The sequence below is a fragment of the Jaculus jaculus genome, chromosome 5, assembly GCF_020740685.1.
Source record: "Jaculus jaculus isolate mJacJac1 chromosome 5, mJacJac1.mat.Y.cur, whole genome shotgun sequence".
Taxonomy (NCBI): domain Eukaryota; kingdom Metazoa; phylum Chordata; class Mammalia; order Rodentia; family Dipodidae; genus Jaculus; species Jaculus jaculus.
This window is the reverse complement of record NC_059106.1, coordinates 155,453,224-155,469,674: the sequence shown is the minus strand read 5'-3', so window position 1 is coordinate 155,469,674 and position 16,451 is coordinate 155,453,224. Positions and strand designations below refer to the sequence as shown.

At 45.4% G+C, this 16,451-nt stretch overlaps 1 protein-coding gene across 4 annotated transcripts in view; it reads left to right on the top strand.

Moving 5' to 3' along the window:
* Tiam1 (TIAM Rac1 associated GEF 1) overlaps positions 1 to 16,451 on the top strand; it is a 304,202-nt gene that overhangs the window by 271,534 nt on the left and 16,217 nt on the right. For all 4 annotated transcript variants that reach the window (XM_004654435.2, XM_045150639.1, XM_045150640.1 and 1 more), the window contains 4 exons: positions 1,559 to 1,667; positions 7,451 to 7,630; positions 7,715 to 7,833; positions 14,518 to 14,626. In XM_004654435.2, the coding sequence (XP_004654492.2) occupies positions 1,559 to 1,667; positions 7,451 to 7,630; positions 7,715 to 7,833; positions 14,518 to 14,626 (517 nt within the window). The remainder of the gene's footprint in view (positions 1 to 1,558; positions 1,668 to 7,450; positions 7,631 to 7,714; positions 7,834 to 14,517; positions 14,627 to 16,451) is intronic.

The window sequence follows — 16,451 nt, the reverse complement described above, 5'->3', positions numbered from 1 at the left end:
AAAGATTAATTAAGGCCTAACTGACAATGGACTGCACATATTTAAAGTGAAGCATCTGAATTGTACACACACGCACACGCGCGTGCACACACACGTACATCGCACAGCTGTGGAGCCATTGCCACAGTCAGGGCAATGACGTCATCATCACTTCTGAACACCAGTTCCTGCCTGCAGCCCCCACCCCGTGTGATTTCTCCTCCTGCCTCTCCATACCTCCCACCCGCAGACAACCACGCTCTGCTTCCTGACGCCGTGGATAAGTTTGGTAAAGTTCCCTCTTGGGAATTTTAAGTGTGCATCCTCTGTGAGGGCCTTGACAAGCCCTGCAGGTGAGCTGTGTTGGGCAGCTGGGGTGACGGTATAACAGTCCCTCACTTGTGTGACCACACGCCTGAGATCGAATCTAAGGCCAGAGACTTTAGTGTTTTTCTCAGTTGTCACTGTGTGGGGAGCACTTAGTAACTGCTAAGGTAAACACGTGAATGACTTTGGTGTGGGTAGAGGGAGGCCGGCTTTTCTAATTTCATTGGTCATCATGACTCCAAGGGGAACCACGCCTCACAGTCTGGCTAGTACTCTCTAGGGAGGGCACTGGAGAAGCGAAGCAAGAAGAGGTGAGCGTGGAGGGCCAGAGTTTTAGTCTGATTACCAAGGATGCCAAGCGTGATCTAAAGTCGACGTCTTACCAGTCAGTAGGCCTGGCGGAATGTCTCTGTGTTGTGCATCAGATAAACCACACTTTGGGGAGTCCAGCTTGCTGAAATCCTTCTACGCCTGTGTGATCAAAACCTTTTTTTGAACAAGACTAGGTCTGTGTGAACCTGATAGATGGGCAGTTTTCGTTTGTGTTTGTTTTGAGATTCATTCATTCATTCACTCACTGATACATTCACGTAAAATACGTGGGGTGGAAAGTATCTCACATCAGGTGTATACCGACAGCCTACCAGAGCAGGTCTATACTCGTTGTGATCCTCTTGTGGGAGAATGTCAGGCTCGAGAGAGGACGTCTCATCTCCACAACTAAGCACGACACGGGCTTTCTGTAGCTTATGTTCTCACCTGCTCCATGGGAGAGGAGGTGAGCAGGAGGAAATGATCAGGGAAGTGGGACTCTCCCTCTGGAGGTGTTTGGAATTGCGTGTTTCTCCTGTCTTTATCGGTTTGTCATTTCTGTCTTCTGAAAGGACCTCATGAGAGAATTCAGGAGATTTTTTTTTTTCCTTGTCCAAAGTCTACTTCTTTCATGGCCGTTCAAACATCTCAGAGAGGTCATTCCAAGACACACATCTAGAAACCTAGGGGCCTTGCCATGGTAAAGGCTGAGGAGATAGGACTCACGTCTTTCACACGCACTTTAAGCCTCCCCTCCCATACTTCCTTGCATCAACTTTAGGACATTGGTGAGCAAGAGAAAAGCTTTGATGGCAGGGACACCATTGACGTGTGGGGAGAGCCGGGCAGACACGAGCTCCCTGCTTTGGCTGAAGCTGTGTCTCAGTGGGGGTAGAGGAAAATGACATGAACCCTTGTACGTTTTTCTCATTAAATCCAGAAAGTGCTGTTCTCTCTGGGGGGATCCTTTCTGTACTACGCTGACCGCTTCAAGCTCTACAGTGCCTTCTGCGCCAGCCACACGAAAGTCCCCAAGGTCCTGGTGAAAGGTAAAGTCCCCGAGGATCGGGGGTGGGCTGCCAGTTTACATTTGCGTAACTGACTGTGGTCCACGGCTTTTAGACAGAAATGTGAGAGTCAAGAGTCACAGATGTGCAGGGTTGATATCCCCACAAGCCAGAAGTCTAGATCCAGAGAAGGAAAAAATGTGCTATAATCCTGAATTACTTATTTCATTAGTTTTCTTGTGATGGAAGCTTTGATTCAGCCATTTGGGGTCAGAATTGAGTCATCTCACAGTTATATTAAAAAAAAAAAAACAAAACGGGGAGTTTTAAAATCTTTGTTTTATTCCTGTTTTTCATTGATTTCAGTTATGATTCACTGTACGTCATATACCTTTTTGTATCATTGTTCTTTTGCCTGTTTTTGTTCGTGGGTGTGTGATAACAGCTATCGATGTCACTGCTAAAGTTGTTTGAGTTACTCATGGAAATGGCTCTCATTACAGTTATTTTTGCACAGACCAAAGTAGATTTTTTTTTGTTTGTTTTGTTTTTTGAGGTAATGTCTCATTGTAGCTCAGGCTGACCTGCATCTCTCAGGGTGGCCTCGAACTCACAGCAATTCTACCTTTGCCTCCCGAGTGCTGGGATTAAAGGCATGCACCACCACACCCACTCCAAAGTAGAATTTTTTTTTTTTTTTGGTTTTTTTTCTGAGGTAGGGTCTCACTCTGGTCCAGGCTGACCTGGAACTAACTCTGTCATCTCAGGGTGGCCTTGAACTCATGGCAATCTCCTACCTCTGCCTCCCGAGTGCTGGGATTAAAGGCGTGCGCCACCACGCCCGGCTCAAAGTAGAATTTTTTAAATTGGCAAGACTCTCTTCTCTCTCTCGTTCTCTCCCCTCCTCCTTCTTTCCTGTGTTCCTTCTCCTCCCTCCTCTTTTCTCCACCCCCTTCATTTCCTCTTCTTCCTCCTTTTCTTTTCCCTCTATCTCTTCTTCATCCTCCTTCACTCCCTTTTTCTCTCCCCTTTCCTAGGAATCAACCTCAGGCCTTGTGTGGCAAACACTATACCATTAGCTAATGTTCTAGATACCTCCCTTAAGTGTTTTGAGGAAACAGATACTCTAAGCCTCTAGAGGATAGTTTTCGTAGTTCATTGGATGGTGGCTGGTGATAGGTACAAAGTTGATCTCGTAGAAATAAAGAAAAGAATTATGGCTGCCAGAGGCTGAGAAGGGGGAATAGGAAGAGTTTGGTTAACAGGTGGGCTGTACAGCTAGAAAGAGTAAGTTCTTAATTTCTGTAGCACAGTTAGAGGGCTGGGTAGATCACTCAGTTGTGGAGTGCTTGAGGGGCTGGGTTCAATCCCTAGTACCACAAGAATAAAAATCAAGCAAGCATAGTATATAGTAGAGTGACCATAGTTAACAGGAGTCATAGTATATAGTAGAATGACCTTAATTAACAAGCAATCATAGTGTATAGTGGAGTGACCATAGTTAACAAGCATTCATAATATATAGTAGAGTGACCACAATTAAGCAATCATGGTATATAGTAGAGTGACCATAGCTAACAAGCCAGCACAGTGTGGAGTAAAGTGACCATAGTTAACAATAACTTCATACGTGTTTCAACCCAAGAGAGATTTTTAAATTTTTTGTTTATTTTCATTTATTTATTTGAGAGCGACAGAGAGAGAAAGAGGGAGAGAGAGAGAGAGAAAGAAAGAGAGAGAGAATAGTCGTGCCAAAGGCCTCCAGCCACTGGAAATGAACTCCAGATGCACGTGCCACCTTTGTACATCTGGTTTACCTGGATCCTGGGGAATCGAGCCTTGAACCAGGGTCCTTAGGCTTCACAGGCAAGCATTTAACTGCTAAGCCATCTCTCCAGCCCTCAAGGGAGATTTTTAATGATTGCAACACAAAGAAGTGAAATATGTTTGTGGTGATAGATATGCCACTACTCCGATTTGGTCATCACACTGTGCGCATGATATAAAGTGTCACGCTGCATCCCGTGGGTCTGCACAGCTGCTCCACATCCACTCAAAGGAATCTATTTCTGATCTGATATGGTGGTTGCACCCAACTCTCTAATGCTGTCATTTGAGAAACCGAGACAGGAGGAGTCAGAGGTCAAGGCCAGCCTGGGCTACATAGGAAGTTCAAGGCTCCTTTAGCTATGTAGGAAGAGCTCGTCTCAGAAAAACAAGCATGCGCTTCTGTATCAAAAAGTTTTCCCAAGTCAAGGTAAAGGTAATGATAATTTATAACATATGTGTATTACCCATTAATATAAACAGCCACCTTTCCAAAAAAATATTCAAGAAACACTCCCTTAATAAAGAAAACCAACACAAGGTTTGGTTTCAAGGAAATCATGCTTCTCCCTAACGTTTCACCGTGGCTGCCAAGAAGATGCCGGCTGATCAAGTCCCTGGAGGTAGTGTGTTATGTTTATGTTTGTGATCAAAGACAGAATGTCAACTTAATTTAAAATCCATAGTGAAAAAGGTCTCTGGGTTTAAAAAAAGAGCCTGCTTCAGATAATGTGAGGCGTGATGTTAGTGGTAGTCTGTGCAGCAGAGTTCTTGAAATTTCCTTCTCATGATGTCTGATCTTACCCATGTTTTCACACGTGCTCAGTTGGTTAGAGTTTTGTGTGTGTGTGTGTGTGTGTGTGTGTGTGTGTGTGTGTGTGTGTGTATGTGTGTGTGTGCTAAAACTTATTGATTGCTAATTGTTACCAGGCTATTAAAATCACCACTTTTGAGTTCTTTCCTGCATATTAAAATGGTATGTGCATAACATTCCTTCAAGCAATTAGCACTTCTTCACTCACTCACTCAGATTAAATTTTACCCCCGTGGATTTTTCTTATTTCAACAGCATTATGTTTTGCACCTGAAAAATATTATGCTATCATTCAAAACCATCCCTTGAAACAGCAGGCATGACCTACATTTTCCTCATTGCCAAGCGCGTGAAAGTTTCTCTTCTGAGAAGCATAGAGTTGGCCCTCATTCTCAGCAGCCTCACAGCTGGGTGGGGCGGGAGGACCTGCAAAGACTGGGGGCTACACGTTATTCTACTGATCACAAGTATATTTCTTGGCTGAGAGACCCACAACCATGTTCCCCCCCACCACCACCACTGGATAATTTTGGTGTGGTTTCCTTTTAAAAAAGCAAAAACATTTATTTATTTATTTATTTATTTATTTGAGAGAGAGAGAGAGAGAGAGAGAGAGAGAGAGAGATCATGAGCATGCTAAGGGTCTCCTACCACTGCAGACAAACGCCATACACATGTGTCGCTTTGTGCATCTGTCTTTACGTGGGTACTGGGGAATCAAGCCCAGGCCAGTTACCTTAACCGCTGAGCCCCAGCCTTTGGTGCATTTTCAAGAGCGGTTGCTTGTAAAGACTTGGAACCCTGCGTAGAAGCCGTTGGCGCTCTCGTGCGCCAGCAGCAGGGCTGGCCAGACCTCCGCTGCTTGGAGGCTGGGGAGTCATTGCTCATTGGCCTTTCTTTGCAAGGATGTCTTGGAAAGGAGGAGAGCTGAGAGCTGAGCCCATGGAGCCTGATCCTTCTTACTAGGGTCTTGAAGGGCTCCAGATGGGGCCTGGTGAGATCTTCCCTTGGAATTGTCTTAGGTCTGCCTTCTTTGTTTAAAGGCAGACAGCTCACTTCATAGCTGCATGTTGCCTTGTTAGAGTGTCTTCAGCCTACCTCACTCCTAACCCCTGGGATGGAAAGACTTTTTTTTTTTTTTTTAATGTATGCCCACTAGGTTTGAAAAATTAGTCATTTATTTAAAAGAAAAAAAACAGAGTTCTTCTGATAGGCTAGGTACTATTATGGAAAATACTACATCCATGTAGTGCTATATCTAAAAAAACAACAAAACAAACAAAAAAGTCATCCTGATAGAGCTAGGGATATAAAGTGCTTGCCTCATAAGTGTGAGAACCTGGGTCCAGTGTCCAGTACCCTCATAAAAATGCAGGGTGTGGTGGCACATGTCCGTCATTCCAACACTGAGGGGAAGATGGAGAAGGGTCCCTGAGGCTCTCTGGCCAGCCAGTCTAGCATAATGGTTGAGCTCCAAGTTCAGTAAAACCCTGTTTCAAGTGTGATGGAAGTGTTCCTGAGAATGACACTGAGGTTATCCTATGGCGTGCGTGTACACACACACACACACACACACACACACACGCACACACCCATCATCCTGGTGAGTATGTAACTTCTCAGTATAGAGGATGAATGTATTCAAATGTTGATTATGTTTGCTTGCACCATGGTTATCTTTAAAAATACAGCTAGGAAATAGGCAAGTAGAAGAGATGCTGAACACAGGGTATGAGGGAAGAGGCTTCAGGCTTAGACGACGGCCAGCCACCATCCCAGCCCTGTGATGTGTTCACCAGCCTGGATGGTCTGGATGTCCACTGTTAAGTCACTTCAGTCTGCTGCCCCTCACCCTTTCCACATTGTCCCTCCCTCAAACATGACTTTGCACCTGCAAGACATAACTTATTTTCCTCATTGTGCTGGCAGGTAACCCTCCCCACAAGCCCCCAGGGCCCCTTGTCAGCCCAGCCAAGCACAGATGATATGAGACTGGAAGGAAGGTGATTGCCTGAGCTGTCTTGGGTCAGATCCCCACCCTACACTTGCTAACCACTGGCAGGGCTAAGGTGACATAGAACAACAGATCACAGGGGGAGTTCAGGCCTCCTTCCACTTAACCAGGCTGGGAGCTACCTAGGTGGCTCATTTTCTTTTCCCTCCCTCCCTTCCTCCCTTCTTCTTGAGGCAAGCCCAACAGACTGGCCTTTTTCTTTATGAGAGAGAGAGAGAATTGGCATGTCAAGGCTTCCAGCCACTGTAATCGAACTCTAGATACATGTAAACACCTTGTGCACTTGTGTGACCGTGCATGCTTGTGCCACTTTGTGTGTCTGCCTTACATGGGACTTGGAGAGTCAAGCATGGGTCCTTAGGCTTCGCAGGCAAGTGCCTTAACCACTAAGCCCTCTCTCCAGTTCTCAGGCTCATGTTCAAAAGGTGCTTCTAAGCAGTGAAATACTTTAAAAACTTAGAATCTTGGGGAGGAGTGTCTAAAATCTAGGGTTTTTGTTTTTTTTTTTTTCATTATGTAGGCATGGCCAGGCCAGCAGATCTGATAATTGCCATAGCTTCTTGCTCCCAGCTCCCAGGAGGAGGCAGCCACTCCACAGGGCCCCTTGGAAGCAGGAGGTGATGGGAAGTGCCTCATTGTGGTGCCTGAGGGAAAGAATGGAAGGCTTAGGAACAACTATAGCATTGTTCGTTTAAATGACTTCAGTGGGCTTTGAGGTGTGGTGGGTGCTGAGTGGTGTGTCGAGAGTGAAGAGGGCAGGAGATGAGACCCAGGGTCTGAGCCACCTAGCTACGATGGGGGTGTCTGTGGAGAGGTTACTCCGAATTGATTCTTGGCAGGCATATCTTTTACTCTCCTTAGGAGTTGGCTAGTCTGGGAAGAACAGTCTCTCTAAGGGCAAGAAGAGCTCAAGTGTCAAGACACCAGAATAAAAACACATGCTTAGTATGAAAAGAAATGTCTGGAAAACCCTTTAAGCACTGTCCCCAGTAAACAAACACATCTGACTGGTGGGTCCATCCGGTACCCATCTGAGCCTGAGACCTCTCTGCCCTCTTCCAGAACATGCCCTGTGCAAACCTAGAGAGGGGCACGTTGGAGTTAGAGCAAGTGAGAGGACAGGTCGCTGCCAACTGCCGCCCTGATGGGTCTGTGTTCTCACCCTTCCAGCGAAGACCGACACAGCCTTCAAGGCGTTCCTGGACGCCCAGAACCCGCGGCAGCAGCACTCGTCCACCCTGGAGTCTTACCTCATCAAGCCCATCCAGAGAATTCTGAAGTACCCGCTTCTGCTCAGGGAGTTGTTTGCTCTGACCGACGCCGAGAGCGAGGAGCGCTACCACCTGGACGGTGAGCACCCCCCCCCCCCCAGCTCCCTGGCTCCCTGGCGGGCCCCTGCGCAGCCCTTTCATTGCGTGGCCTGTGTTCTTGCAGTGGCCATCAAGACCATGAACAAGGTCGCCAGTCACATCAACGAGATGCAGAAAATCCATGAAGAGTTTGGGGCTGTGTTTGACCAGCTGATTGCTGAGCAAACCGGAGAGAAGAAAGAGGTAGGCAGCCTCTTCTTCTCAGGACCTTACCAGGGGACCACAGTTCTCTCTCTTTATTTAAAAAAAAAAATTGTTATTTTTATTTATTTAGAAGTGACAGACAGAGAAAGAGGCAGAGAGAGATAGAATGGGTGTGTCAGGGTCTCCAGCCACTACAAACAAACTCCAGATGCGTGCGCCACCTTGTGCATCTGGCTAACGTGGGTCCTGGGGAACTGAGCCTTGAACCAAGGTCCTTAGGCTTCACAGGCAAGCACTTAACTGCCAAGCCACCTCTCCTCCAGCCCCCACTGTTCTCTTTTCGTGAGATGCTATCTGTAAGTACAGTATTTAACATGGCTGTTTTCTTTGGTGGAACTTGTGTCTTTTAATCCGTGGCTACACGTGAATTTTGTGTCTCAGCTAGCTACTTCTTATTATTGAAAACATGTTCCTGATGTTCACCTCACCTCTTCACCTTTGTGTATTAGTCAGGCAGAGTTCATTAGAGGATCAGCACTGACAGAATTAGTGTTTATTATAAAAGGGATCCATTATAGTGGCTTACATGATATGGGCTGGGCAGTCCAACGATGGCTGTGTGTAGGATGGAGAATCTGAGGACCCTGCAGCTGTTTATCAGTCCCAGTCTGGCACTAAAGGCCTTGGGGGGGGGGTGCTGGGGCACTCCAGGGGAGCCACTGGTCTTCAGTCCATGCTGGAAGGCTAAAGAGGCTGTGTTCTGAAGTCCATGAAGGAGGGCAGCAACAGGGTGGATTATTCTCCAGCAAGTAGCAGGGGCAGCCAGACCACAAGTACAGATTTCCTGGAATTTCATATATAGGCTGCTTCTGGAAGGGTTACTTACTCTGAGGGAGAGTCCCACACACCCCAGCTATTCCTTCCTGGAGCTACCATCATAGACCTGCCCAAGAGGCATGGCTCTTACTTGATTGACAATAGAGATTAGCTGCCCCTGAATCTCTGGTTTTAATCTGTGCTACTACGTGCTGAAGGGGTCCACCATGACCACAGTCTGGGCTGTTTCTGTGATTGCCATGAAAGGGAAAACGTGTGGCCCCACAGATCAGCATGCTATCAGGTATGTAAGTAGGTGCATGATAAATGTTTGTTGAATGAATGTAAGTTTCCAATGGCTGAATAACTTTTTTCTAATCTAGCCAAAAATCTACTTATAACAAGAATTCACTGGACCAAATACATGTAAGAAAGGCTTAGAATCAACAAAAAAATTATGCTAAAGTCATGGTAAATGGCTTAGATTTTTTTAAATGTCAGTGATAAAAACACTTATAATAATAATTATTAAAGTCCTCATTAAAAGAAAAAGGGCTACGGGCTGGAAGGGTCCCTTAGTGATTAAGGTGCTTGCCTGCGAAGCCTAAGGACCCGTGTTCAATCTCTCTCCATATTCCACACAAGCCAGATGCACCAAGGTGATGCAAGCGCAAGGTCACACATGTGCACTAGGTGGCAAAAGCATCGGGCATTTGATTTCAGTGGCTGAGGCCCTGGAGTGCCAATTCTCTCTCTCTCTCTCTCTCTCTCTGTCTCTCTCTCTCTTTCTTCCGCTGTCACACACACACACACACACACACACACACACACACACACACACACACAACTAAAATGAAGACGAGCTAGACTTCATTGGTAGAATACCTGCCCAGCATCTGTGAGGCTTCAATCCTCAGTGAAGGAAGGGAAGGAAAGGAAAGGAAAGGGAAAGGAAGAAGGAAGGAGGAGAAAGGGAGAGAGAAAAAGAGGGCTGAAAAAAAAAAGAGAGAGGAAAGGGCTGGAGAGATGGCTTAGCGGTTAAGGCATTTGCCTGTAAAGTCAAAGGACCTTGGTTCGATTCCCCAGGACCCACGTAAGCCAGATACACCAGGTGGCTCATGTGTCTGGAGTTTGAGGCAAGTGCAAGGTCGTGCATGCCCACTAGGTGGCGCAAGCATCTGGCGTTCAATAGCAGTGGCAGAAGAAAGCAAAAAGAAAACTACAGTCTTCAAACACAGAAATTAGCCCTTTTGGCCATGCAAGGAGGCACTTTGGAGGCTGGAGCAGGAGGATCATGAGCTCAAGGCCAGCTGGACAACATAGCAAGATCCTGTCTCAAAAATACAAAAAAGGAGAAAACAGACAAAAGAGGCCCAGTACTTTTAACGTTATGCCATTATTTTTACTTATAAAAATGGACAAATAGGTGCACACTTAGTTTTTTTTTTTTTTTTTTTTTTTTCGAGATAGGGTCTCACTCTATCCCAGGATGACCTGGAATTCACTATGTAGTCTCAGGGTGGCCTCAAACTCACGGTGATCCTCCTACCTCTGCCTCCCAAGTGCTGGGATTAAAGGCATGCGCCGCCACGCCTGGCTTAAATAGTTATATTTTGAAAGTACTTTTATGTCTTGATTTCTTTTTATATTGAGCACAGGATTTTCATGCTGCTTTAGAGCTTTGTGGCAGAACAGTGATTTATTTAATTTCTGTTAGACACTTCTCTTGGCTTCATTTGTTGATTACTATGAGTAATATTAAAAACTCATTATTTTTGAGACAGGGCTTCACGTAGTCCAAACTAACTTTGAACTTGCTATGTGGCCAAGGAGAACCTTGAACCTCTGATCCTTCTGCTTGTACCTCCCACATTCTAGGATTTAAAAAAAATTTTTTTTTGTTATTTTTGTTTATTTATTTGAGAGAGACAGAGAGGGACAGAAAGAGGCAGATAGGGAGAGGGAGAGAGAATGGGCGTGCCAGGGCCTCCAGCCACTGCAAACAAACTCCAGACGTGTGCGCCCCCTTGTGCATCTGGCTAACGTGGGTCCTGGGGAGTCGAGCCTCGAACCGTGGTCCTTAGGCTTCACAGGCAAGCGCTTAACTGCAAGGCCATCTCTCCAGCCCCATTCTAGGATTATTGATGTGTGCCACCATACCAGGTTTTAGGAGGTGCCAAGCTTTAAACCCAGAGTTTTATCCTTGCTAGGCAAGCATGCTCCCAACAGATCTACATTGGTATGCTCCCCCCCCACCCAAAAAACATTTCTTTTTCTGTAATCATAAGAATTTTGACCCCAGTTTAGTTTCTTTTTTCCCCCCATTCTGATAGAAGCTGATTTACTGGATATTGGAAATGAACATGTTCATTGTATTTTGTTATATATTTTACCATATGCCAAGTCAATTTCTGGATTTCAGTGGCCTTATGAGCAAATACCTTTTTGCTAAAGAGTAGGTGATATGAATGGTGAGCTTCGAAGGATGTAGGAGAGCAAAGACGAGTGTGTGTTAAAGTCAGAGGCTATAAAAGGATGTCACTTGGTGAAACTGGAGGCCCTTCGAAAAGAAATTTTGACAATCCAGAAATCCGTTCAGCACAGATCAGAGAGCTGCGGTGCTGTACAGAGCTTTTCCTGTTGGGCTGAGTTTGTAAATAGAAATGTGTATAAGCCAGAAGGCAGGACCCTTGACTAGATGTCATTATGAAAGAAGAGGAAAGTCACACTGTGGCACCGTAAGTTACAAACCCCACCAAGTTAAGGCTTGGACAAGGTATCTGGAGAGAGCAACAAAGGGCTTTGTTTTAGCAAGATAGGATGAACAAGTAGGAAATAGGTCCCCAGTGAGAACTGATTATCCAAAGGCAGTTGCTTACTCAGTAAACACAGTTAAAGGTACATTCCTTCCCTTGTCTCCATGGAAGAAAATGTTCTTGTGGCCTTGGTTCCATAGGATCAAAACCCTAAGGAGAATGAGTGCTTAGATCCGTACCAAGATCACTGGCAGTATGGGGGATGGCCACAAGATATTAGAGGGTTAGAACTCCAGGCTCCTGACTCTCAGGCCTCTCCAGTTCTTGTCCATGTCTAGCAAAGAATTGAAAAACACAGACACAGAGAAGAGTAAGTGATGAAGGGTTTATTAAGTAAGAGTGGAAGTAAGAGGAAAAGAGCTGGAAAGCTCCCAAGCCAAGAGGAATTCCCCTTCTCCCAAGGCCATGCTAGGAGGGGAGAGGGAAGGAACAGACAAAAACCTCTTCTGTAAGTTTGGCTCACTTATATGAATTAGGCATCCAATTAGAATGGGCTTCATTGCTAAGGCCCATGTATGTGAAGGATTTTGATTGGTTGCTGGGCTAGGACTGCTGACTCAGGAAAGACCCCGCCCATGGGCTAGACCCACCAAAAGTAGAGAAATAATTGGGAAGATGATGCTCCTTATTGCCATCTTGCATGAGACTGAACCAGAAGGCCTTTGTGTCTGTGTTTAAAGATAACTACCTATTTAAAAACAAAAATAGGGCTAGAGGGATGGCTTAGCAGTTAATACGCTTGCCTGAGAAGCCTAAGGACCCATGTTCTATTCTCCAGACTCCATGTTAGCCAGATGCACAAAGGTGAGGTGAGGTAAGAGCAAGGCTGCACATGCCCACTAGGTGGTGCAAACGTCTTCAGTTTGATTGCAGTGGCTGAGGCCCTGGCATGCCAGTTCTCTCTCTCTCTCTCTCTCTCTCTCTCTCTCTCTGTCTCTCTCTCTTGTTCTCTTGCTCTTTCACTCTCACTCTCTCTAAAAGAAAAGAGAAGAGAAAACCAACACAACAACAACAAAACAAAAACAGGCTACCTTGCTCCTCATCTCTATTGGGAAAAAAATGGAAATTTGGGCCGGTTAGTACGGAAGTACAGAAATTCTCTTCTGGTTCTCACAGACATTTCTGGTCCTTGTGGTTCTCTTTAAATAACAGTGTCCCAGAACTGGGTTTATGAACAGTTTATATAAAGTTAGGAATATGAATATTTATCAGCATCTGTTTGTGCTGACAGCAACAGGTTTATGTTGAAATGGACACATTCTAGGTGCTTGGGTTACCTGAATCCCACCTTCAGCCAACTTTCCTCAGGGTGTCCATGAGCTAGGATATGTTCATGGGAAAACTGCTGGCAAGGAACTATTCAAGAACATGGGTCTCTGATCCCCCACCCACCCACCCACCCATCTATCCACTCAGTGCTCTACTCTGGGGAGCTGAGCATCCCTTTGCTTAGGAAGAAGGAGCCAAGAGGATGTTTTCCCTTGGAAGGATGCTTCAAACAGCCTGATTCCGTAAGGCATTGCAGTGTCTCTGTTAAGGACCGGGCTTCCTAGCAGAGCTCTCTGTTGAGGTTTCGGGGGGAAGACTTAGAAAGGCCCGGTGGGAGCCTAAGGGGAGGCTGCTGTGTTATTCAACGCTGTCCAGGGAGCCAGTGACACCTGCGTACATACAGCATAGCTCCTAGTCTGGGCGACCTGAGAAGTGCCTGCTGGGTGTGTCTGGGAAAGGGCTGCCGGGTTGCAGCTTTGTGTAGAAACCAGTGAGATTGTGTGCAGCGACGTGTGAGCCAGTTAATCCTTAGGAAAGGAAATTTTACGTTTTCAAAAGTTTGAAATGTTGCCTTGTGGAAGAGGGAATTGGACTTTTTTTTTTTTTTTTATGGACCCCAAGTATAAGAGTGTGTGGACGGCAGGTCCCTGAGGACATCTGACGAAGAGCTTCCAGTCCTTACAGATGGGGTGAACCATTGGCTTGTTCTGCGATGTTTCCCTAGGAGCCCCTCCCCCATTTTTCCTGTTTCTGTTTGGATATGCCATTAAAATTTCATCACACTGTTTCTAGCTCAAATATGGCTGAATAAAATGACACTGTGTGTTTGGCACTATTAGACCCTGTGATATCTATAATTTGTTACTTCAAGTAGAGCTGGTGTCTACTGAAACACTATCAAATTAAGAGGATTTTATAAATGTGATTTCCTTTTCTATGCTAGTTTTAGTTAGTACTTTTATATTGACAAGTAAAAATTGTATGGAATATTTCTCCATGTACAGCAAGATTATGCCCCCAATAAACTTATGTTAAGTTGAAAATACCTGAATCAAAAATGTAATTCCTGGGGCTGGAGAGATGGCTTAGCGGTTAAGTGCTTGCCTGTGAAGCCTAAGGACCCCGGTTCGAGGCTCGGTTCCCCAGGTCCCACGTTAGCCAAATGCACAAGGGGGCGCACGCGTCTAGAGTTCGTTTGCAGAGGCTGGAAGCCCTGGCGCGCCCATTCTCTCTCTCTCCCTCTATCTGTCTTTCTCTCTGTGTCTGTTGCTCTCAAATAAGTAAATAAAAATAAAAAAAAAATATTTTTTTAAAAAAAGAAAAAAAAATGTAATTCCTGGTCTGGAGGGATGGCTTAGAGGTTATAGCATTTGCCTGAAAAGTTAAAGGACCCAGGTTCGATTCTCCAGGACCCACGTTAGCCATATATACAAGGTGGCATATGCGTCTGGAGTTCATATGTAGTGGCTAGAGGCCCTGGCACGCCCATTCTCTCTCCCTCTTTCTGTTAAAATAAATAAAATTTTTTTTTTAAAATGTAATTCCTCAGCAAACCCACTGCAAGGTTGAGACCACATTAAGTGTAGGCCACCCATCTGTATGTATAGTATACAACAATGATGTTTTGGTATATACACACCCATTGTGGAAGGGCCAAAGCAAGCTATTTAACTATATTTAACCTCACGTGCTAAGCAGATGTTTTTGGGAAAAATATTTTTAAGGTGTAAAATTGGCATCAGGCTGCTGTATTTTAAAATGCATGGAAACCTGAGTGTGGGTCACGCCATCCAGTAAGTGTCGCCACCTCTCTGCTCTGTAGGTGGCTGATCTGAGCATGGGGGACCTGCTGTTGCACACGACTGTCATCTGGTTAAACCCACCGGCCTCTCTGGGAAAGTGGAAGAAGGAGCCGGACCTGGCAGCTTTTGGTAGGTGTCAGAAGAGTGCTGAGGAGGGGAAGGGCTGTCTCACTTTCAAAACAAGCATATTTCTTTTCTAAGATACAGTATATTACAATAAAGCTACTTATAGTGTGTTGTTCCAGCCACAAGCTTCTCATAAATCTAAATTAAACCAGCTAAATGTGCTGCTCAGGATAGCAAGCACTCAGCTGCATGGGTGGACAGATATGGCATGCACCGAATACATACAGAAAGGAAAAGAATTTTTAAAAACATTAAATATTGTTTTAATTTTTTTTTTTTTTTTTTTTTGGTTTTGTCGAGGTAGGGTCTCACTGTAGCCCAGGCTGACCTGGAATTCATGATGGAGTCTCAAGGTGGCTTTGAACTCACAGCAATCCTCCTACCTCTGCCTCCTGAGTGCTGGGATTAAAGGTGTGTGCCACCATGCCCGGCTGTTTTAAATTTTGTATGTGTGTGTGTGTGCGTGCAAGTGTGCACAGGCATGTGCAAGCACTCCAGGGTCTCTTGGTGCTGTAAACAGACACTTGAACCACTTCTTGCATTGCACCCAGCTAGCAGGTTTTGCAAGCAAGTGCCTTTCACCACTGAGCTATCTTTCCAGCCCAGAATTTAAAAACATTTTTTAAAAATTTGGTTGCCGGTCTTAGGATCCATTTAAAGGAATTGATTAATAATAAATGAAGCAAAAGTAAAATGAAAAAAAAAAATCAAGAGGAAACTTTCCCTCCCTGAGGCCCCCAGGCCTGGGATTTTTCCTTCTCTGGCTCTGCATTGCTCTGTGGAATGCCAGGATTTGGGAGGTTGGGTCTTAGCTGAACTGTTTTGACTCTGGTGTCTTGAATGCTTGTTGGGGACATGGAAGTCATGATTACTACAAGTAGTGAAAATAGACATGTTTGTGATGTAGCTTCAGTAAGCTAGTTCATGTGGCTGCAGTTAGAGTTTATGACTTTTCATGACTGTAATGTAGTCATGTGCTTTCTGAGGGAGGAAAGCCAAGGACACACTGGGAGCTGTGCACAGGTGAGGAAATACAGCACAGGCCTTCAGCGTGTGACTATGTCCTGTTGTGACATTGTTCCTGAACACAGAGTGGCATAGTCAGCTCCATGTTGCTGAGACAAACAGCCAACCAGACACAGTTTATGGGTGGAATGGGGTTATTTCAGCTTACAAATCCAGGGGAAAATCCATCAATGGTGAAAGAAGCCGGCTTTCTTTCATAGATCCAAGCAGAGAGAAACCACCAAACAGGCAGCAAACACCAAAAGCAAGCAAGCATTAACTGTAGAGCTCTCTCCATGCCTTTGGGCTGTGATCAGATCGACCCTCAGTGACGCACATGCTACCCTCCTCCTGAGGCAGGAATCGGCCTGTTAGGGGCTGAAGCTGCAAACTCAATTTTAATAAAACACCTGGGCTGGAGAGAGGACTCAGAAGCTAAGGCGCTTGCCTGCAATGCCTAATGACCCGAGTCCGATTCCCCAGTAACCACGTAAAGCCGGACACACAGTGACGCATGCATCTGGAGTTTGTTTGCAGGGGTGGAGACCTTGGTGCATCTGTTCTTTCTCTCTGTCTCTGTTCTCTCTCACTCTGTTTGCAAATAAATAAATATACATATTAAAAAAATACACCTGAGTCTATGGGCCATACATTTACACTATCACATTCAAACCACCACACTTCTGTGTTTGTCCCTGGACTCCCACAGAAGAATCAGGGGAAGGGAATCTAGCTTTCACCCTTTGCTTAGCTGATGTTGTTTTCTGACTTGGAGAGCAGGAAGGTCGCTTACTCCTTCTGTGACTGCAACTTCCCTCTCCAT